The 20,318-nt window shown below is 39.0% G+C and overlaps 1 protein-coding gene across 4 annotated transcripts in view; it reads left to right on the top strand.

Annotated features, from left to right (window-relative positions):
- Nucleotides 1-20,318, top strand: part of LOC106483824 (meiosis-specific coiled-coil domain-containing protein MEIOC-like) — a 39,247-nt gene that overhangs the window by 6,591 nt on the left and 12,338 nt on the right. For 3 of the 4 annotated variants that reach the window (XM_067292041.1, XM_067292040.1, XM_067292039.1), the window contains exons 2-5: nt 2,503-2,634; nt 10,377-10,543; nt 16,047-16,148; nt 18,090-19,896. In XM_067292041.1, coding sequence (XP_067148142.1) covers nt 2,593-2,634; nt 10,377-10,543; nt 16,047-16,148; nt 18,090-19,896 — 2,118 coding nt within the window. In that variant the 5' untranslated portion in view covers nt 2,503-2,592. Of the gene's footprint in view, nt 1-2,502; nt 2,635-9,640; nt 9,736-10,376; nt 10,544-16,046; nt 16,149-18,089; nt 19,897-20,318 lie in introns of those variants that run through there. The other variant, XM_067292043.1, reaches the window with a different exon arrangement.

Raw genomic sequence — 20,318 nt, 5'->3', positions numbered from 1 at the left:
TCCCTGCTGGTTGATCTACTTGTTTTCTTTTGGTGATGCTCTTGTTGCCATTCATCTCTTTGCTCAAAGTTTATTCTTGATCAGCATCAAAAGAAAAAAAAGAAAAAAAAAAACCCAAACTCTTTTGAACCAGTTAAAAAAAATTCAGGACATGACACTGAAGTACTCGATGAGAGACTTTTTCATTTAAGTTTGTCAATTTAACAAAATGCAAGCTGGCAGTTTTTCTTTAACTAAAGCATTTGCTTCTATCAATGCTATAATGTAGCACCTCATATGCTTAAGATATCCCAAAAGGCTTTTCTAGGAATGAATTATTTACCAGTAGCGCAATAAGCATGCGTTTCTATCAACCCCTAAAAGCTAAGTAACAGCTCACGGAAAGTGATAATTGAAAATCTATTTTTCTGAAAGAGGGCATGTTGGCTAGCGAGCAGAGGTAGAACTCTTATCTTTTTCAAACAGCTATGTAAATTTTAAATTTCGGTTGGACGCTCACATAGGTTGTGAAGGCTAATACAGCATCTGCACTGCTTTGAATGTTTCCCATGATTTGAAGTAGTACCCATTTTAATTCCTATTCCGAAATATAAACGGATTGTTGTTTGGGGTTTCAAATTACAACTAATGCCTTGTGCATCCCTATTTTAAAGTTGCAAAGTCCTTATTCTTATAAAGTACCCGGTGTTACTTTGTGTCACTGATGTAGTGATTAGCTAATTGTGTTTCATTAAGTTTGCTTTGACAGAGGAACGGCTAATAAATCGCAAGTAGTTAAAAGATTTGTAAAGGTTGGTGGCTTAGACACGTGTTGACTGAAGAAATAATCATAGATGGTATAAAAATCTTACTAGCTCTGAAAGGAAACTGTATACAGTAAAATTAGCACCTAGTAACAATTGCGTGCACCTGAGTCATTTCGGTGCAGAACCCTGTATCTTAGATTAAATATAGGGTGCTTAACCTTTCCATCTGTGTGGGCCACAGAGCTTTCTGTAGTGTTGAGAGGGTGGCGTTACTGCGGCTCCTTCCTCGTTAGAAGACTGGTGCGTTACACACGCGTAGAGGACCGGCTCGTACATGAGTGGCAAGCCCGGCACTTCCCAGAAGCATCATGGTTACCGTACAGACATTTCACAGAACTCTTCTGCAGCTTGCTCCTGCCTACAGGCTTTCCTGTCTGTTGTAGCATGTTTTTCCATTGCATGATGATGGAAATGCTGTGGGAATCTTGAGAAAAGCGACTGTCAAGAGTGCTTTGACCAATTCATCCGGCTCTTAATCTGCTTTCAGCAGGCCCTTGGAAAAGGGAACAGCACAGACTTGACTGTGGGCTAAATGATTTATTGCCGCAGACTCTAGACTGGGCATCAGCCTAGGTAAATCCTTAGCTTCAGTAGGTCAGAGTAGGTCAGCCAGAGTTGGGTGTGGGTACAGTTTGACATTATCTTGTTACTTTGCGTAAGTGCAAGTGCTTTTTTACTTTTTAAGAATTTATCGTGATATAACTGTTGCAAATTTTATCTTGCTTTATCTTGATCTGAAAGCAGCCGTTCCTGTATTCATTGCTTCCACCAAATAAAACTTTTTGTCAGTGAAGATGAAGCCTTACGTTCACATAGTGCACAGACTTGCTAAGCTTGGACGCTGTTTTGCTGTATCGTGCAATGTAAATGGGTGAAGTTGGAGAAATGGCACACGTGCAAACTGCAGGCACGGCACTAGGCAGTGGCAATTTGATAATCCGTTTTTCCTTAAGGGAAGCATACGACGTTAGGTTGTAACGCATGTAAATGGATGTCCAGAGAGCATAGAAAAGGATTTGCAGAATCAGCATATTAGACTTCCTTGGAGTGCTCCTGGAAACGTGTTTTTTTTTCACAGCTGTTTTTGGATAGCGGCGTGTGGTAAGAACTACTTTGCCGTTGCCATTGACAGAAGCTATGAGTTTGTGAAGGTGCAGGAGAGTCCTTAAGTGGGCGCGAGCCCACGTACTTGTTTGTCCTACCATGTAATGGGGGTGGATGTTCTGTTCTGTGTGGATGCGTGCCTGCGAGTGGGATCGTGCGGTGAGATTATATACTTGCGCGGCAGATGTGCACCTACGTGATATATCCGTCTACGTATGTGAGGGGACAAAGCTGAAGAGAGGAGACTGTCACTGGGCAGTACGCCCCTGCCTGCGTGATCCCAGGTGCAGTGCAGTGCAGCTGCCTTGCCCGTTCCAGGACTCCGTGTGACCTGTGGTCAGCAGATCTCGTATCAGATGAGCTGTTTTGTCATGTGGGATCTCACAGCGATAAAGAAACATCGTCACTGTTCTGTGAATGTGTGAGATGTAGGTGGTATTGGCATGGCTGTGGGTGGTGTGACGTGGAAAGGAGGTGGGAGGAGCAATGGGGGGCAGCTAGAAACGAGTTTCATGCATAATAAGTAAGACTTTGACGGTCCTGGTAATTGTTGCTTTTTTGTGTTTAACTTTTTTTTTTTTTCTTTAAATAGGCTAACTCTGTGCTTAAGAATCTAAATTGCTGCTCATATGGCAATGCTGCATACTTCAGAGAAGAGAACTTTTGTACTGATAGCAAGGACATGGTCAAACAAAGCGCCACTCTTGGTCATTACAAGCCACAGGTGAGTCCAAAAAAGTGAGTTTGCTTAGGTAAACAGAAATAAATAACTTTATGATCTATTGCTTGTTCTAACTAAATGTGTAAAACAACCTATAAAAGAAGTCTGGAGAGAATTCTGCGCTACAGATGGAGCAGATCTCTCTATTTTGTGTTTGTACGGGAGAATAATCCTCTATTCCTGGAAGTCAGCCGTTCCCCATTCCGTCTGGCTTTGAGTGGCTCTTGTCAAGGGCATTTGTGAGATTGCTACCGCAAAGCCTTCTAAAGAACAATTGCCAGAAGTTACCTGGATGAAAATTCTTTGGCTACCTGAAATGAACATATTTAGATGTTACTGTTTTAAAAAAAACACAAATAAATTAAAAAAAAAAAAAAAAGCAATGCCCCAATAGTCCATAAGTATTCTTGATAGTAATTGTGCTATAGAACCCATATATCAAATAAGCATCTCCAAACTGTACATTTCCCCCCCTTTTTTTCCCAAAAGTGTAGGGTTTTTTTGTTTTTTGTTTTTGTTATGTCATTTTGACCCTGTTGTCTGAGTGAGGTCTTGCAGACTTGATTCCTTTTTCTCAGACAAAAATTTCCTGATTCTTTGGGTGTTGAAAAGCAACATTCCCCTCTCCTGCTCTAGTAGGTCTTTTAAGATATTATGAAGTTCTGGGATATAGAAGCAAGTCTGCAGTAATCTACCATTTTTGTATCTTTCTGTCTGTAGTATTAAGAGAGATCTTAATAGCTGATCTGTTCTCTCCCCCAGGTTTAGTTTTCATTTGTCCCCATCACACATTTGCTTCTCCTGCTGGTTAGTTTCCCAGGTAACACAAGAAAGCAGCTTATAGAATTCTTATTATTTTTCCCTGGTTTCAGCTTCAGAGAATTAATAGCAGTGCATCCTGAATGGGTTAACCAATTCCAGTGTGCTTTAGGTTAAAGTGGCTATGGGTAGGAATTATTAGAAATCTCAAGTCAAAAGACAATACAAGACGCTGCTTTATCTTATGTTTAGTTTATCTTGTCAAGGAAAAACAAGAAATGTTTGTCTTGCCAAGAAATCAGAAAAGAATATACTCAAGGTAGAAGTAAAAATGCTGTGCAGTGCTGTTACTCATGTTACAAATAAGTTGTGATAGCTATTTATAAGGAGTATCTGGGAGCAATACTCTGCAGCTGTGAGTTCCTGCAGTTTTAGGATAAGTGACTGTAAAAGATCTTTTATATTAATTTAGCTAAAAGTTTTTTGGGGGAGGGGAGAATCATGTACTTTCTGTTAGCTAAGACTTGTATATAGGGCAATACAAGTAATTTCTGCTAATTATTTGTAAGGAATGAAGCAGAGAGATTTAGCTGTGATTATGTTATATTTTAACTTAGAATATGTCCTTTCAGAGAATTGCTTTAGTATTAGATACTATTGCTGCAGCCTTGTATAGGCTGTATACTGTTCCTGACTCTAAACAGGAAGATAGCGACACCCTGTTGAAATGTTTTTAAACTCCACTTTCACTAATGCTGTAGTTCAGCAAGATACTCCAGATCTCCCTAACTTCATTGCAGACTTTTCATATGATTTTTTTTTTTACATGATGTAGTGGTCTCTATGAAAGTCCCTAAAACTTTTCTGTTCTGTTTGAGGGGCCTTTGCTAGTCTGTCAGCAGCTATAGCTGTCTCAAAATGTGAGGTTACAGTCTTGAACTGTGTTTCCAGTGCTTAGCTGGAGAACTTACTAAACAAAAAATTTTCAGTAATGAGGAAGAATATCTGAATCTTTTACTCTACTCCCCGTGCTGTTAAATCTTTGGACAAAGGATCAGAGGATTTTCAGAAGCTTATAGATGTGCATCTCCTGGCTGCCTATCTCAAATAGTGATGGTGAGGCAGAAACCTCTCTCTAAGGAAAATGTATCCTGTATTTGTAGCACAAGGTAGTGGGGAGGCACCCTGGGATTTCTGTGCATCTTCTATCCTGCTCATCCTTGGAGATACCCCAAACTCGATGGGCCAAGGTCCTGAGCAGCTTGCTCTAGTTGACCCAGCTTTGAGCAGGGGAAGGGGTTAACTGGATGATCTCCACGTGTCCCTTCCAACCTCACTATTCTGCGATTTCTCTGCCATGTAGGATCTTCTGTTCGCAGTACAAATTACTCTTTATCGAGTCCTTTATAGAGATCTGCACGTCTCGTCTGACTGCATGCGTGGCAGCTGTGCTAGCTGGGCACTTTATTGTGGAATGAGACGACAGCAGGAAGAAAAATATTGGAACAACAGCCTCCCTTGAGGTCCTTTGCTCTCGCTGCTGCAGCAGTGAGACCACGCAGATAGTAACAGCAAATCTTTAGGAAGCAGCGTGAAGGAGACGGAAGCGCAAAGAGGCCAGGTGGCAAAAAGTGAGCCAGCTTGGGGTTAGGAATGGCAGTGTGCAGTGTCACAGATACCCTAATAATATCGATGTCTAATAACTTTGATACTGTTTAATTTCATATATATTTATAATTGCATAGTTACTGTTACGCTGACAAAGTTCTGTTGGTTTGTTTATTCCCAAATAAACTTTAGAAGAGCTTCTGAATGTGATGAGCAGTGTGAGGCTTTTGGAAGCGGTGAATGTTTTTTGATAAATGCTTGTGTTTGTGTTCACTCCTCAGTTATGAAGAACTTCTGCAGGAAGTTAAAAGCTCCTCTGTGTGCATTTGAAGATACGATGTGACTTAATAACAGTGGTAGATGTCTCAAAAAATATATATATATATTATATATATATATATGGTCAGGTATGTTTGCAGGGAGAGAATTTAGCACATTCACATTTCCATTTTACAAGAACGAACAGAAGCTGTATCCTGTTATGCTTTGGAAAAAAAAAAATCCACTAAGGCGATGTGTCTAGGTTTTAGATGTAATAAGGTTTTTTTTGTTGCTGTTTTGAGAGGTAATTTAGTGAGAATACTGGCTATCCGTGATTTGCCGGGTGGGGAGAGTGAAGTAAGAGCTCTGCCGAAGACTGTGGGAGTTGTCATTTGATTTTGTTGGAGATAGCATTTCATTCATTCGTTTAAAGTTGGAGTTCTGACTGAAACAAGTCTGTTCCTCTGCAGGCTGTCCTTTCTCCGTAAAGCCAGTTATTTAGGTTATCGCTCTATCTGAGATTCAGTGAAGAATTTTGAAACAAAAGTACTACTGTAAGAGACAGAATAACGTTTTATCTCTTTCTTTTTTACTGTAACTTGCTGTTAGTTCATATTTAAAGCACAGATGAGAATTTCTCAGTTATTTTGAACTTTTTTTTTTTTTTTTTAACTAGCTAGAATGAGTCTCCACTGTTTTGGAAGTGCTGACTGATGAGGCTGTATCTAGGGTACATGAAGTACCTCCTCTCCTGAGCTTTAGTCACATTGTCCTGCACAACTCACATTAGCAGTGACTAATGGCTCTGAAAATAAAAGATAATCCATTAGTTACAGCTCCTGTTTTTAAGCTCTGCAGAAGTATTTTATACTTTAGCCATGGAGCATAATTTATATGTTGATTTCCAGTAGACTAAACAAGACCGAGGCGCAGGCACGTGATTGTCAGTGTTGCTAAATTGTTAATACAATTTTGGCCTTGGTCAGCAAAGGCTTTCCCAAACAATTCCTGCGCGTGGTTCAAGAGTTAGCACAAGCGAGGAGACGTTTGGAGTAGGTAGTTTGGATACTGCCCTCCTGATCCGAAGGGGTAAAAGTTCAGCTGTATCACGCGAGCACCGCGAGCCTTTTAGCCTCCGGGCGAGGAGGCGTTCTTTCTTTTTATTTACTGATACACATATAGACAGCGTGCCCTTACAGAATGTTACAGAGTATGTGTCCAGCCTTTCTATGGTTATACCACCTTAATTTATGTTATTCGGTAGGAATTTGTTTGGATGTGTAAAGCAAGTTTATAGAAACTGATTAAACCCTCAGTGTAAATTATTTTTATTTTTGTTAAAGTACCCTACAGTGTCAAAGATTTGTTCTGTCCAGGTCAAGGTAGGAGCACCCTTTGCCAGGTCATACCACTTTACTTCTTTTTCAGCCCAAGAATGAGGAAGAGAGATCTTTTGGGTCTATGACAGCTTTCACTAAACCAAATTCAGGCCTAAGATTTGTAGTAAGCAAGGCTTTATTGTTCTACCTTTGAGAAAAGGGTCACAGGGAGAGAGAAAAGTTCAGGTTAACATAGCATTTTCTCTTTTAAAAGGATGGGGCATGAGATAGTGGAGTGACCAATATCAAATTTTTGTTCTTTTATGCTATTTAGGTACAAATAACTTTTGAAAAGCCTGTCAGTGGCTCTTGGTGGGCTTGATGCATAAGGCTACATTCAGACACTGAGCATTTCTCCTAAAACCTCTATTTTCTATTGGCTTGTTCTAGGCTTCAGAGGTATTTCTCCAAAAGCAAGTACCAGTCTCACAGAATTAGCTAAACTTTAGGCCATATCAATATGGTTTCTAGTGACAATGTAGTTTTTATATCAAACAATAAAAGGAGAGTTTGGTAGATCAGTTTAATGTTCTTAAGTATGATGGCCCAGTCTTCATGGTAGCACTATTTGTTCCCGTCATGTTCTGTTTTTAAGCCTTTTCAGGATTTTAATAAGTACATGGTTAAGGTCTCTCTGCAGTTATTCAAAAAGGGTTTAGCAAATTGTTTGGCTTCTTCAGTCCAAAGCTTGGTTGACCTGATGAAAGTATTTTTTAGCTAGCTAAAAAGTGGAGTCTCACTTTTTGTACCTATTCCAGCTGCATTTACAATAAGCAGTATATACTTTGATCCTTCGTGTAACAAAAGTGGTTTGTTTGTTTGTTTTTAATTGTCATAGTCTTAAAGCTCTTGATTTCCATCCCCAGCAGCCAGGTAGCAGGATTTCAGCAAAGCTTCTGAACGTTAGGGTCTTGCATTAAGCTAGCTGTACTTTTTTCGGTGGTGTGTTCAGAACTCTTCCTGCTGCCAGACTGTATATGCATCCAGAAGCAGCTCTGAAAATTGCCGTTTCTTAACGTCCTAGTGCTGTGCCCTTCTCTGGTCTGTAATTGAGGTCCTGGAAAGAGGGACAAATCTGATTACTAGAAGGGGTTTGCTAGATAATTGAGATGCACGACCCAGTGGTGCACGGCATAGGAAGAAGCGGAAAACATGGTTTGGGCTGCGTTAGCCCTTAGTGACTGTGTATGTTTATGCTATAAACATATCAGTCAAATACTTTGTCGTACCAGCTGATCTGAGGAGGCTGGGTTTTCAAGCGTTTTTGGTAGTGTGTTGTAGTTCAGATCTCTGCAAGAACCTTGGTAAAAGTCTGGCTTAGTTTGTGGGTCATATAAGTTTGTAATTGTGCCTTCACTTAATAGACATCTTTATATTTCAGGAGTGGTTATGAGTGAATGTTTTATTTTTTCAGCAAAGCACAGAATGGTTTCATCATCAGAATTTCCTGTAGTGATTATGATGTTTCTGTATTTCTGTGTCTTGCACCACTTGGGTGAGATTCAGTTAGCAGATTTAAGGCATCTAAACTTAGCTGTCTACATGTTGCTAGTTGTCTGAATGCCTGTTACACGAAATGATGATCTGGTTGGTGCTATCAGTGGAGCCTGGAGAGCTGTTCTTTTTACCTGCTGTTGTTCTGGTTCAAAATGGATGGTGTACAAACTTCTTCCACTCCCCCAGTGTGATGTTCTGTAGAGGTAGATGTACAACCAAAATTCTTACTAAATGTTCTTTTGAATTTGAATATATATTGACATAAGTGTATTCCAATATTCATTCTGTCTTTTACCCCAAGTCATGTGACATTCCATGGAGTCCAAACTTGTTTTTTTTGAAATTCTGGCCTTTTGCCACTAAAATAGAAGCACCTCATCAAAGAACTCCATTTTTTTTTCATGTTAATCAATTGCTTAGACCTTTGCTCTCCAGAAGCTATTGAAAATAGTTTGAAGTAACTATTAAGATGCTCTGTTTAGGGTTTGTGCATGGTCTGAGAACCAAGGCTTGAGTGGTGTACTTGCAGGACTGCTTTATATGAATTGGCTTTGACACTGGCTCTTCTCTTTGTAGCCACATTGCAGAGACGTGGAAGATGAGGTGGGTGAGAAACTGGCTGGACCGTCAAGCTAACTGGGTTGTGGTCAGCGGTAGAAAGCCCAGCTGGCAGCCAGTTGCTAGCAGCATCTCCTGGGGATAACTGCTGGGGCCAGTGCTGGTTAATGCCTTTGTTCACTGCCCTTGCCCCACTGGTTACCCTTGCTAAGGCAGCCCAGCGTTTGGGTGGCCTTGCTTTGCCGCAAGGCCACACTGCTGACTGGTGTCCAGCTTGTCCACCAGGACTCGCAATCCTTTCCTGCAGAGCTGCTTTCTAGCCAGTCGCTCCCAGGCTGTCCTGTGGTATGGGGTTATCCCACACCAGGTGCAGGACTCCATCTTTACTTCCGTTGAACTTCATGAGGTTCCTGCCGGACCATTTCTCCAGCCTGTTGAGGTCCCTCTGAACAGCAGCCCTGCCCTCCAGAGTGTCAACTGCTCCCTCCCAACTGGGGCTGCCCACAAACTCACTGACAGTGCTCTCTGTCCCATCATCTAGGTCATGAGCAAAGCCACTAAATAGCATTGGTGCCAGCAGTTTTCTCCAGGGACGCTGCTCGCCAGTTGGCCTTCCCCAGCAAGGGGACAAGCACAGGACCTGGCAGTGCCAGGAGATGCTCGTATGTGGGGAGTGGGGCGGGACAGCCTTTGACAACAGGCATGGACACAAGTTGCATCTTGATATCAGTAATTTTCTACATCTCCATCTGTGTGTGTGTGTCATGTATATATATTTTGAATAGGACAGCGGTCAGCTATTAGAACAAGTTGCCCGGATAGAAGGTGGTGAGATCTCCATCCTTGAAGATACTGAAAATTCAACTGGGCAAAAGCCTGAGTAACCTGATCTGATTGGATCTGCTCTGAGCAGGGAATTAGACTGGATGACTCCAGAGCATCAAAGAGGTTCCTTCCAGCCTAAATTGCTCTCTGATTCTGCCTAAACCTTTATAAATCACAGCTTCTGTTTAGGCAGCTCCTAGTTCAGATACGGATTTAGGTACAGTCCTTCATTGTTACTTAGGCCTCTGATTGCCCGTTCTTTGAATGGTGATTGTCAATCATCTAACTGTAATAGATTTCCTGAAACAAAGCTTAAAGTGAGAAGAGAGTTTACTTCTCTTAAGTGAATTTTGCTCCATGGAATTCTCAAACGAATGTTCTTCCCTGCTTACGTGGAGCTCTTTGCAGGAATATTTTGTATGTTCAGGGGTATAGCAGGGATAATTGCTCTGCTCTTTGTTTTCTCAGAAAAGATGTGTATGCCCGTGGCACGTGCATTTTCAGTAATATAGGTTGGAAGAGTCTGAGCTTGTGGATTTGAGACACAAACACCCACACTGTGAAATCTGTAGAGAATTCCTGTAATTTTATAGTAAAAAAAAAATATATATATATATTTTATATATATATATATATATATTTTTTAAGCAGATACATAAATTTCTTAGGCCAAAGAAAAGTGCAAATTTTAGATTGTATCCTTGTGTAATGCCTGCTTAATTGGTATACATTTAATTTTCCTGAAAAATCATTTAGATCAAGATATAAAAGGAAGGTCGTACTTTACTTTGTTGTCTTTGCTGCTCGTTTATATAAAATCGAACATTTAAAATTTTTTTTCTTCTCTTTTCAATGTAGGTAAATAACAAGAAACAGAAAATGGACACTCAATTATTCTCCCCGTTATTAGGAACAATTACTAATACGCCACCTTCACTAGAATCTTCACGTCTATATAGTGACTGGGCTGCATGTGGAGATGATATCAGCGCAAAAACTTCTTTTCAAGACTGCACAAAAAAAAGGTATGGACCTCCTTGGTATAATCTTATGGTGATATTTTAGAAAACTGAAATTGTTACTGGGCAGCACAAGTGGGATTCCAGGTCTCTTTAGAAAGAAGTTATGGGATAACTACTTTGCTAGAAACTCTATAAATTATCTTTATTCTATAATATTTCTTATAGAGCTTGTGAAAAATGGTAGGAGGTCTGTGTGGGTTTATATTTATATATTTTGTATAAAATTAAATGCATGTATATAAACATTTTTTATATATATTTTAAAAATTGATTAAAAAAATACTATTTTTAGGGAATGAAATGGGAACCTGTCATATGTAATTGAAAACTGCTTTAAAAAGACCCCTCTTCTTCCTTACCTCCCGTCCCTTGGTACTATAGATCATTTTGATCCTGCTTGATGATTTTTTCCTGGAACATCAATAATACAGAGTGTGTTAGACACAGGACAGATGTGAGTGGGTAGCCCTTTGCCACTGACAGCATAAATATGTATACAGCTACTCTTGAAAATGCATCAGCTTTCTATAATATCCTGCCCTTGACATAATGCCTTCAAGTATGATTTTTATATTCAAAAAGCTTCATATTTTCAGAAGCTTGAAGAATGCAAAGGGTCTTTGTTATTTGAATCATGCATTACAAATACATAAGTGAACTTGTTTGTCACCTAAAAATAGCTAGTTCAATAAATGATTTATGTAGTCCAATAAACTTTTTGGTGGAAAAGATCAACACTCATTTCTGAGATTAAAAACTGTATTTTCCCTATAATTAAAACAGGCAACCTTGGAATGCTCCCTAAAGAGAGAAGGATCACTTTGGCTTTTCTCATTAAATTGTAATGGACTTTCCAGTCTTGATTTTACCTGGATTCCCAACATTAACACCCAGGTTACTTTCTCTCTTCAGCCTTCCCTTGGTCGTCTTGTGGAGTCCTCCATGATAGATCTTTGAAAAGTTCACCTCAATGCTTAGTATTTGACAGAAGGGCAAATAAGGTGTTGAGGTTTATCAAAAAATAAATTAAAGACAAAACCAGAAACATTTTTATTACACTGGAGAAATCTACTCTGACCAAGTCTTGACTATTGCAAGCATCTGTGGTTTCTGATCATCCAATCTTAATTATACCTTTAATAATTCTACTGCGTTAGAGGAGGGCAACAAAGCTGGATAAAGGTTTGAAAGCTTCCGTGTTAGGAGAGAATAAATAAAATGACTCTTCAGCTTTGAAAAGAGACAGCTATGCAGGGGTATGACCTCTATAAAATCATGAGTGATGTGATGACTATGAGGAACAGGAAATGATTATTTCGCAATATAAAAATAAGGGTTGAAAAAATCAGGTAGCAGCTTAAACTAAAAGAACGCTTTTTCACACAATCCGTAAATATGTTTTGTTACTTCACTGTCCAAGAAGCGCAGGGATAACAAAAGGGAACTAGGCAAATTCATTAAGGGTTGGTTCATTGACTACGTAAATGCAAAGGTTTGGAATATTGTGCGGCTCAGAAAACTTCCAGCCTGTTGACTGCCAAGCCGAAGGATATTCTAGGAGAAGGATCGCTCTGTCCTGCTCTCCAGACTTTTGCCGCTGACTGGTACCAAACGTGGAAGCGTGGACTAAATGGAGCTTAGGCGTGATCTAGGTATAGCAGTTCTCCTGGCTGGTTTTGTGATCCACTCGGTTAGATTTAAGAAATTCTTGCTGCAGCTGCTTGCCACTAGACTAATTTGACTTGGTGTGTTATCTATTCGTTTCTCTCCTTGGGGTCACTTTCATACTCTTCAGAATTTGCTGCTTTCTCTTTTATATGGGTGGGTGTTCTCTCTCTTATATTGGTTATTTAATGGTTTGTGTACAGTAACTGAAATAATGTTAAAACTCTTCCAGCTTTAGAAATGCATAAACAATAATTTAGTGTTAGGCATCCTGCTCTCTTTTTTTCTAACTTAACGTCAAGTCCTGGCAGTATAATATTGCCTTGTTCTGGGGGGTTGGTTGATGCTGATTGGCACAGTAGTTTTTGACACTTGATACTTATGACGACTTTATTAGCATTTCTAATATCAATCTCTTTTTATTATTATTTTTTTAATCAGTTACCTAATAAGAAAGAGGAAGTTTGAGGTGCCGAGAAAGGGGAGTCCACTGGTTCACAAGAGTTGAAAGGGGACAGTTAAGAAAGATGCATGCATTGTGAAGAAGCTAAATGCTGGGTTTTTTGCTAGTCTACATCAGGAAGAGTGTTGCAGAGATGTTTATTTTGAATTTTGTTTTGAGTAAAAGATCATATATCTTTATTAGTAGCTGTAAGTGCAGGGATGTTTATTTTGAATAAAAGATCATATATCTTTATTAGAAGCTGTAAGTGCTAAGCTTAATCTCAGAGTGGCAGGCTGCTAATAAAATATACAATCTCTTCTTAAAAGCAGACTCTAAATTATTGTAAGACAGCAAACACAAGGTAGCTGAAAAAAAGCAATTCAAAGACCTAAACAAATAAATGTTACTTGTCTGTTAGTGATAATCCACGTGTACACTCATGCTGAGAATGTAGATATGCAGAATTCCTTGAAGTTGCTGTTTTTTTTTCTTGTAATATTTTAGAGTGCTTGGTGCCTAACTGTGTTAAGTGTAGTACACCCGTATCATTTTAGTTTCTCTAAACGGCTTGGTGAGAGTGACTAGTCCATCACTGGATATTTCTTTGCAGTGTAACTTTGCTTGTGCTTTTGTCCTTTTAATTCTCATCTATTTCATCGCTGAAATTATTTCACACAATAAATTCAAGGACCCTCAGTGCCTTTTTCTGTGCATTGGCCTTTTGTTAGACCAGTATTCTTGTGCCACAAGCTTCCCTTGAGGGTTGTCCCTTTGGAAATGCATCCTTATTCAGCCCTAGGTTGGATGAAGTTATTTGCAGCTTTGAAGAAATCAGGCATATTCTCAAATGTAGTATCTCCTGAAAAAGGTGACAGTTCCACTTAACTTCTGTCTTTAAAGACTATGGATGTGTCCCAAGTTTCAATTCTGGAGTTATTCACAACAGCCAGAACAGCACAAGGATGTGCCAAAAGGTACTACTACTATTTGTTGCTCTTCTGCTCATCTTCTACAGCCTACTCCCCCTGTCAGTCCCTTGGAAGTTTTGCTGAGGAGCTGTAGTTCTTAGTTCTTGTGTCCTCTTTCTTGCTCTTCCTCTGTCTTCAGGGACAGGCTTGCTCACTACCACGAACTCAGTGTCAGGTTGGATGTTCATACTCTGTTTGGTATAGTTACAAGCAATTTTATTTATTTATCTATTTATTTGCTCCCCTGTGAGCCAGCCATGTGTCCTTGTGGCCAAGAAGGCCAATGGGATCCTGGGGTGCATCAGGAAGAGTGTTGCCAGCAGGTCAAGGGAGGTGATCCTGCCCCTCTCAGCCCTGGTGAGGCCACACCTGGAGTGCTGCGTCCAGTTCTGGGCTCCCCAGTACAGGAGAGACATGGAGCTACTGGAGCGAGTCCAGCAAAGGGCCACTAAGATGATTAAGGGACTGGATGGAGCATCTCTTTTATGAGGAAAGGCTGAGAGAGCTGGGCCTGTTCAGCCTAGAGAAGAGAAGGCTGAGAGGGATCTTATCAACGTGTACAAGTATCTGAAGGGAAGGTGTCGAGAGGCTGGGGCCAGACTCTTTTCAGGATGAGAAGCAATGGACGCAAACTGAGGCACAGGAAGCTCTGTCTGAACATGAGGAAAAACTTCTTCACTGTGAGGGTGACAGAGCACTGGCACAGGTTGCCCAGAGAGGTTGTGGAGTCTCTTTCTCTGGAGATAATCAAAAAACATCTGGACACAATCCTGTACAACGTGCTCTAGGTGACCCTGCTTGAGTAGGGGGGTTGGACTAGATGATCTCCTGAGGTCCCTTCCAACCTCAACCATTCTGTGATTCTGGCCTTTCCCATGTACTGTTTATTTTCATGGATTCTTTTCATGTTGCTGTGCCTTTTTAGAAAGTAGGATGTCTTACAACGCTGAGAGACAAAGATTTGACCCCTTGATGTTGCAAAATCAAGAGATTTTACAGCAAGTATTTTCCGATACGAAATTAGAAAGGATAATAGCAGCTTGCCATGGTCTTGAGAAAATTGAATGCCTTTAAGACTGAGATTGTGACTTTAACATGAATTATCCGACTTTTGGTAGAAGATATTTTATTTTGAAGCCAGAAGACATGAACTTAATTGCCTTCTTTCATGTATGTGTCAGTGAGGTTCATGGGAAGTATGGATCAGGATGGGTCAGGATTTTTAGATGGTTCTTTGACATGTTACAGTACCAAGAATTTTCAGATTGCTGGTAGTGAAAAGTACTTGCATGAGACACAAGGGGGTGTTTCTAGTTCGGCGTTTGAACAACTGACTGATTTAAGAAAAAAGGATTCACGAAGGTGCAGATTCTCTTGCCTTGAACTGTGTTGTAGCGCTTCTGTGCGCATCCAGTATGAAAGTCTCATCTCACTTCTGCCACATCTCTGAAGTCTGGGCAACTTTAGACTTAATGCTAGCCTGTACTTGGTCTTTCCTAGGAATGTTTAATTCTGCAGTGCATCCAGCTTCCTGCTACTGTCCTGTCCACAGTTCTAAAATGGTCAACAGTTTGGGTTTTTTTGTTTCCATACCACTTTGCCAGTGGTCTCTGATTACTTTCCCTTACTTACTGATAATCTTCTTCTATATGCAGCTTCCACCTATGATCTCCAGTTGGTTGCACACCAAAACCAAAATAAATAGGCCTTGTTCATAAAAACCAAGAGTTCTGTCTGAGAAAGATACAGAAGAGGTCTAATTATCCGATACCAGTTCACAGTTCTACATTTCATTGTAAACAGCTCTATAAAGATCTCATTTTGAAACTGAAATAAAAGACAAAAGTTGGGATTGTGTAAGAAAAGTGATGGTTGAACACCTTTAGAGTTTATCCAGAATATTTAATGCTGTCTTGAACAACTGCTTTCAGAAAAGAGGGTTGAAAAATGATTCAATTAATGCCTTTTAAGTATATTTAAGTAAGATAATATTTTTAAGATTAAAATAATCTTCAGTATCAAAACTGAATAAATTAGAATCTTCAAGGTTTAGAGAAGACTTATCATATTTACCTTTATACGGAGACAGAAAAGATAAAAATGTCGTATCTGTGTAATATTAATAGTTCAAAGAAAGTTTATTGGAAAGAGAGAAGAATCTTTTGTTGCTCCCATCTCTTCACAGAATGCTAGAGACATCTCCAGTGAAGCAAGAAGGTGGGAAAATAGGAAATGATAAAGGAAAACTGTTCTTCTACCTGTTTTAGCTATAGAACTCACAAATGCACAAAGAGTTTTCAGTTTGTGTAGTGCGAATACGTTAAATGCAGAACATTTTACTACTATAATAAATTAAAGCTAAATTCATGTTATATTACTCCTGCCTGTTTTGTAAGCTCTTATTTATCTAGGTGTTTTATTTTTTCAGGGCACAGATAAATCTTTCGTATTCTGGTAATGGTCCCGATATGTTTGGGCTGGTGACAAGCATTTTAGAGGAGCCAAACAAACCGGAACCAGTTACAGATTGGTAAGTTTATTCCGAAAGTTCTTATGTTACCTATCTTTTTTTATTACATCCTTTTGTTACCAATGTATGACATGCATTTTGCATGATTTCTTGGAATTGAGTGACAAAGGACTTATTTTTATCATTTAAATTCCCTTAAAATGGTAACTTTTTTTTTTACTAGCAATTGAAATAAACTGTTAGAAACACAATTTTTTATAGTCTTCCATCAGTCTACAGCATTTGGGGAAAAAAAAACCCCTCCTTTTAAAATAAACAATGGAGAGTTAACTATGAATACAGTTGAACTTAAAATAATTAATGAATACAAATAAACTCTGCAGTCTTGAATATAAATATTATAAACAGTCCTGGAGCTGATATTATTTGATCACTGTAGCTATTATCACTTTGGGTGGCAAGCTGTTGGCTCACAACAGTTTTGTATAATAGCTTATAGGTTATGAAAATAAAACATGAGTATTATCCAAATCAAACTATTAATATTAGTTAACATGTCTGTGTCTCCTACCTTTTTAGCCTCTAAATCCGATCAGGGCAAGGGTCAGGTAGCTTAACGTTCTTTGCATGGTATAAAATTAATTGGCTTGTTTTCTTGCCTTCCTAATTTCAGTTTATGCAGCATTATTGAAATTTGATAGGGGGAACCATGCGCCTTACTTTCTAGCAATATGAACATAGCAGAAATTCTGTTTTTTTGTTTTTTTTTATGAGAAAATGATTAAATTTTAGTGAAAAATGTACATGTCACTTCACTTTTTTTGTTTTGTTTTAGTGGAAGGTAATGTGACAGTGTCTTTATATTGGCATATACTGCTATTATATTATCTTGAATTTTGGTGCCTTTTTGAGAAGTGTAATACCCATAGCATCAAGCAAGTCTATGATTTGGAACTGAAAACAGAGTTTGTATAGGAAATTTGGAAGAATTATTTGTCTCTTAATACAAAAAGTTTTGGTTTGCTTGTTTTGAATTGGAAGATATAAAATGTAAGGAATAAGTGTCTGCAAAATTATGCTCTCTTACGGATTTCAGGGATCTGTGATACTGGATGGTAAAGTTAATATCCTCTTGCTTGAATTTCATTCAACTTGCCCTGAGATGTATGGAAAGGAAAACTTCACAAGGATGTTTAGTTATTCCCCCTTCATATGAAAAAAAACAGGCTCTTGAAGTTCAGTCAAATTGCAGGGATTTTGATGATTTTTGTTAAACCTATAATATCAAAATAATTAAAGTAGAATGGAGTGATAGTGATATATTAGAATATTGTTCTTTTTCAGTTCTCATTTTTCTCGTCTGAAACTCGTTAGACATGCAGGTGAGTGTTAGGGTGATCACAGGAATAATATAATTATCTGGTAGCTTACAAATACTGTTGGAAATCAAATCAGATGATATGTGCTTTGCAAGTGATGGAAAAAAACCTCCACGTTTTTGTCGCATTTTTCTCAACAAGTAGCAAGAGGTAGTAAGCGTTACAGAGCCTGGCACTACTTTTATAATAGTAGCATTTGGCTGAATTTTTCTAAAGGATACACTGAAATTTTGGGTTAAGTGTGTGGCATAAGTTCACATCTTTGTTTTATTCTTCTGACATTGCGCCAATAAATGTATTTCATAAATGACAACTAGAAGTAAGAGGCTGTAGTATTGTAACACTTTGGCACACGAAAGTATGAGAGGGAGCCTAAAATTGTGGTAGACAAAGTGATTAATATTAGAGAACAGCACTGGCAGTCAGATTTCATATAGCTTTTACTCACTGTAGCAGCCTTTTTTTCACCTTAAATTTTGTAACAAAGCTTTATATGATAAGCCAAAGACGTAACAGGGATTTAAACATTTAGTGTGGGGGGGAAATAACTTTGAAATGTGAACTGTTTTAGCGTAAGAAATGTGTTCAGTGATTCCTGAAAGTTTGTTTAATTTTGTTACAGGAATTCTCTTTCAAGATTATTTCCACCGATGTGGGCACCCGATCTTGGAAACAGTGGTGAATTCTCAGGGCTTTCATCTAAGCACTCTGTTGAAAGTAAGGACTTTTCAAACCTGATTGGCACGCAGAGCTACTATCAAGAACATTTGCAGAAGTCGCACGATGTGGAGATGTTACACAGAGGATTTGAAGATCTTCATCTCATAGAGTCTTGGCTTTCTCCCTCTGACTCTTGCACTCAGCCTGATAATATCCTGAAGAACAGTTACCCTGAAAATTCCTCTTTCCCAAATAATACTGTAATTCAGCAAGAAGGGTTTTCGTTTCAGAATGTGGACTATAATCAGCATGTGTGCAATTATGACCATATGAGGTTAAACAGAGACTATGAAAAAATCAGTTCCAATTTTAGCACCTTTTCTTCTCAAAACAGAATTAAAGAAGGCACTAACTTTCAGAAAGAGTATTGGAAAGCTGAAAGGTCAAGAGGCAAAATTATGAAAAACGATGCACAAGAACAAACAAAGTACTCCCCTGAGCTGTCTAACCAGCCTGTTGATGACCCTTGGGATAAAGTATCCCAGGACAACCACTTGTTTTCTAAAAGATATGAAAACTTTACAGCTACTCATAAATCACAGTCATCCGTTCATCCATCTCTATATTTTTTCAATCAACCACCTAAAGAAAATCATTTTTCTGGAGGAGCAAACAGAAAGCCACAGGAAACCCATGTGCAAAATGGTCATAATACCTTTACTTTGGGGGATGCTTTTAATAATAATGAATGTACGATCCATATTAATCCTAAAGAATGCTCTCGTAAAATTTCGGAATATGATTTATCTGTAAAAAACATTGTGCAGAATGGGAGTTATTCATTATACCATGGGCATTCGTGGCTGGATGGGAAGACTGCAAGTCCCACAGCTGTGTCAGATATCACTTATCGAAAACAAATGGTAACAAGCCCGCAGTCATCTTCAGGGGTTTCAACCATGTCTGGTGGCTCTCCCACCCATCAGTCTATAACACAGTCCTCTTATTACTCACAGATCTCACCTGTCCTCTCTTCAAGGAAAGATGGAAGGTTACAAGTATCAAATGGTGTTTCTAATAATTTGGCAGTTTCTAATTTCATCTCAGAGAATCATAAACAACTGAAACCCACTGGACGCTCCCAACATGATTCCTTGACTAGTAAGGAGGGGCAGTACCGTGAATTTCCCATTAATTTTTCATCTGACTGGTTGACACGGCAGAATTCTGTAAGTGAAGACTCTGAAAAGTACCACAGATTTCAAAAAAAGCAAACCCAGGAGAACAGTAATAAAGATGATAGAAGAGGCAGAAGGAACTGGATTCCTCATTTTGGGTACACAACCCAAAATCGCCAGCCATTCAATATGTTCCGAAAAAAGCAAGAACAGAATGGTGGTAGCATGTCAGATTTCATCAGTCCTTCTTTTCTTCCTTCTTTCCCATTAATGTCTGATTTTAAGCAAAATCCCAACTTTCCTCCATTTAATCACCATCTATTTTCATCAGCAAATAATTTCAATTTTCCTCCTTCACCATTCCCATTCTCAGACCTGGTTGACCTTTTTCATTATGACGATTTTAACCACTTGAACCCTTTCATCAATGATCTGTTTTGTGGGGAAATAACTGCACCATACTTTGCCTTTCCAACACCATTCAACAAGTATAGACCTCCAAGAAATCGCAGTGGACCTGCCAATGAGCTTCATACACGACTGGAGGAGTGTTATGAGCAGTGGAGAGCTTTGGAGAAAGAGAGAAAGAAGGTAAAACATAACTGATGATAATTTTCCATCTAAGGTGGTGATTGCAAGAAGCAGTTATAGACATTAGGTATTCTGGCCTGTCACTCCTTTTTGAGAAGGAGAAAATCCTATTGCTGCATTAAATTGGTTTCAGATATTTAAAACACCGTGTGCAACATCTGCTTTGAATATAACATTTGCGCTGTTTGGTACGACTGCTTTTAAATCATGCATGTGACTTTGGGGTTCAGTTTCTAATGTCTCTTTCCAGTGGGATAGGGCGTTTCTTTCTATTAACCGAAATTTGATGTGAATGTTTGCTACAACAAATATGATAAGAGCGTCACCGACCAAAGCACTGAATTGTCTTCAGCTTGGACACTGTTTTTGTATTTCTGTGGTCAATACAAAATCATTAGCTAGTTGTTCATCAATTCAGTAGG

This window comes from Apteryx mantelli, chromosome 2, assembly GCF_036417845.1.
Source record: "Apteryx mantelli isolate bAptMan1 chromosome 2, bAptMan1.hap1, whole genome shotgun sequence".
NCBI classification, from domain to species: domain Eukaryota; kingdom Metazoa; phylum Chordata; class Aves; order Apterygiformes; family Apterygidae; genus Apteryx; species Apteryx mantelli.
This window is presented reverse-complemented; position numbering and strand designations above follow the sequence as displayed.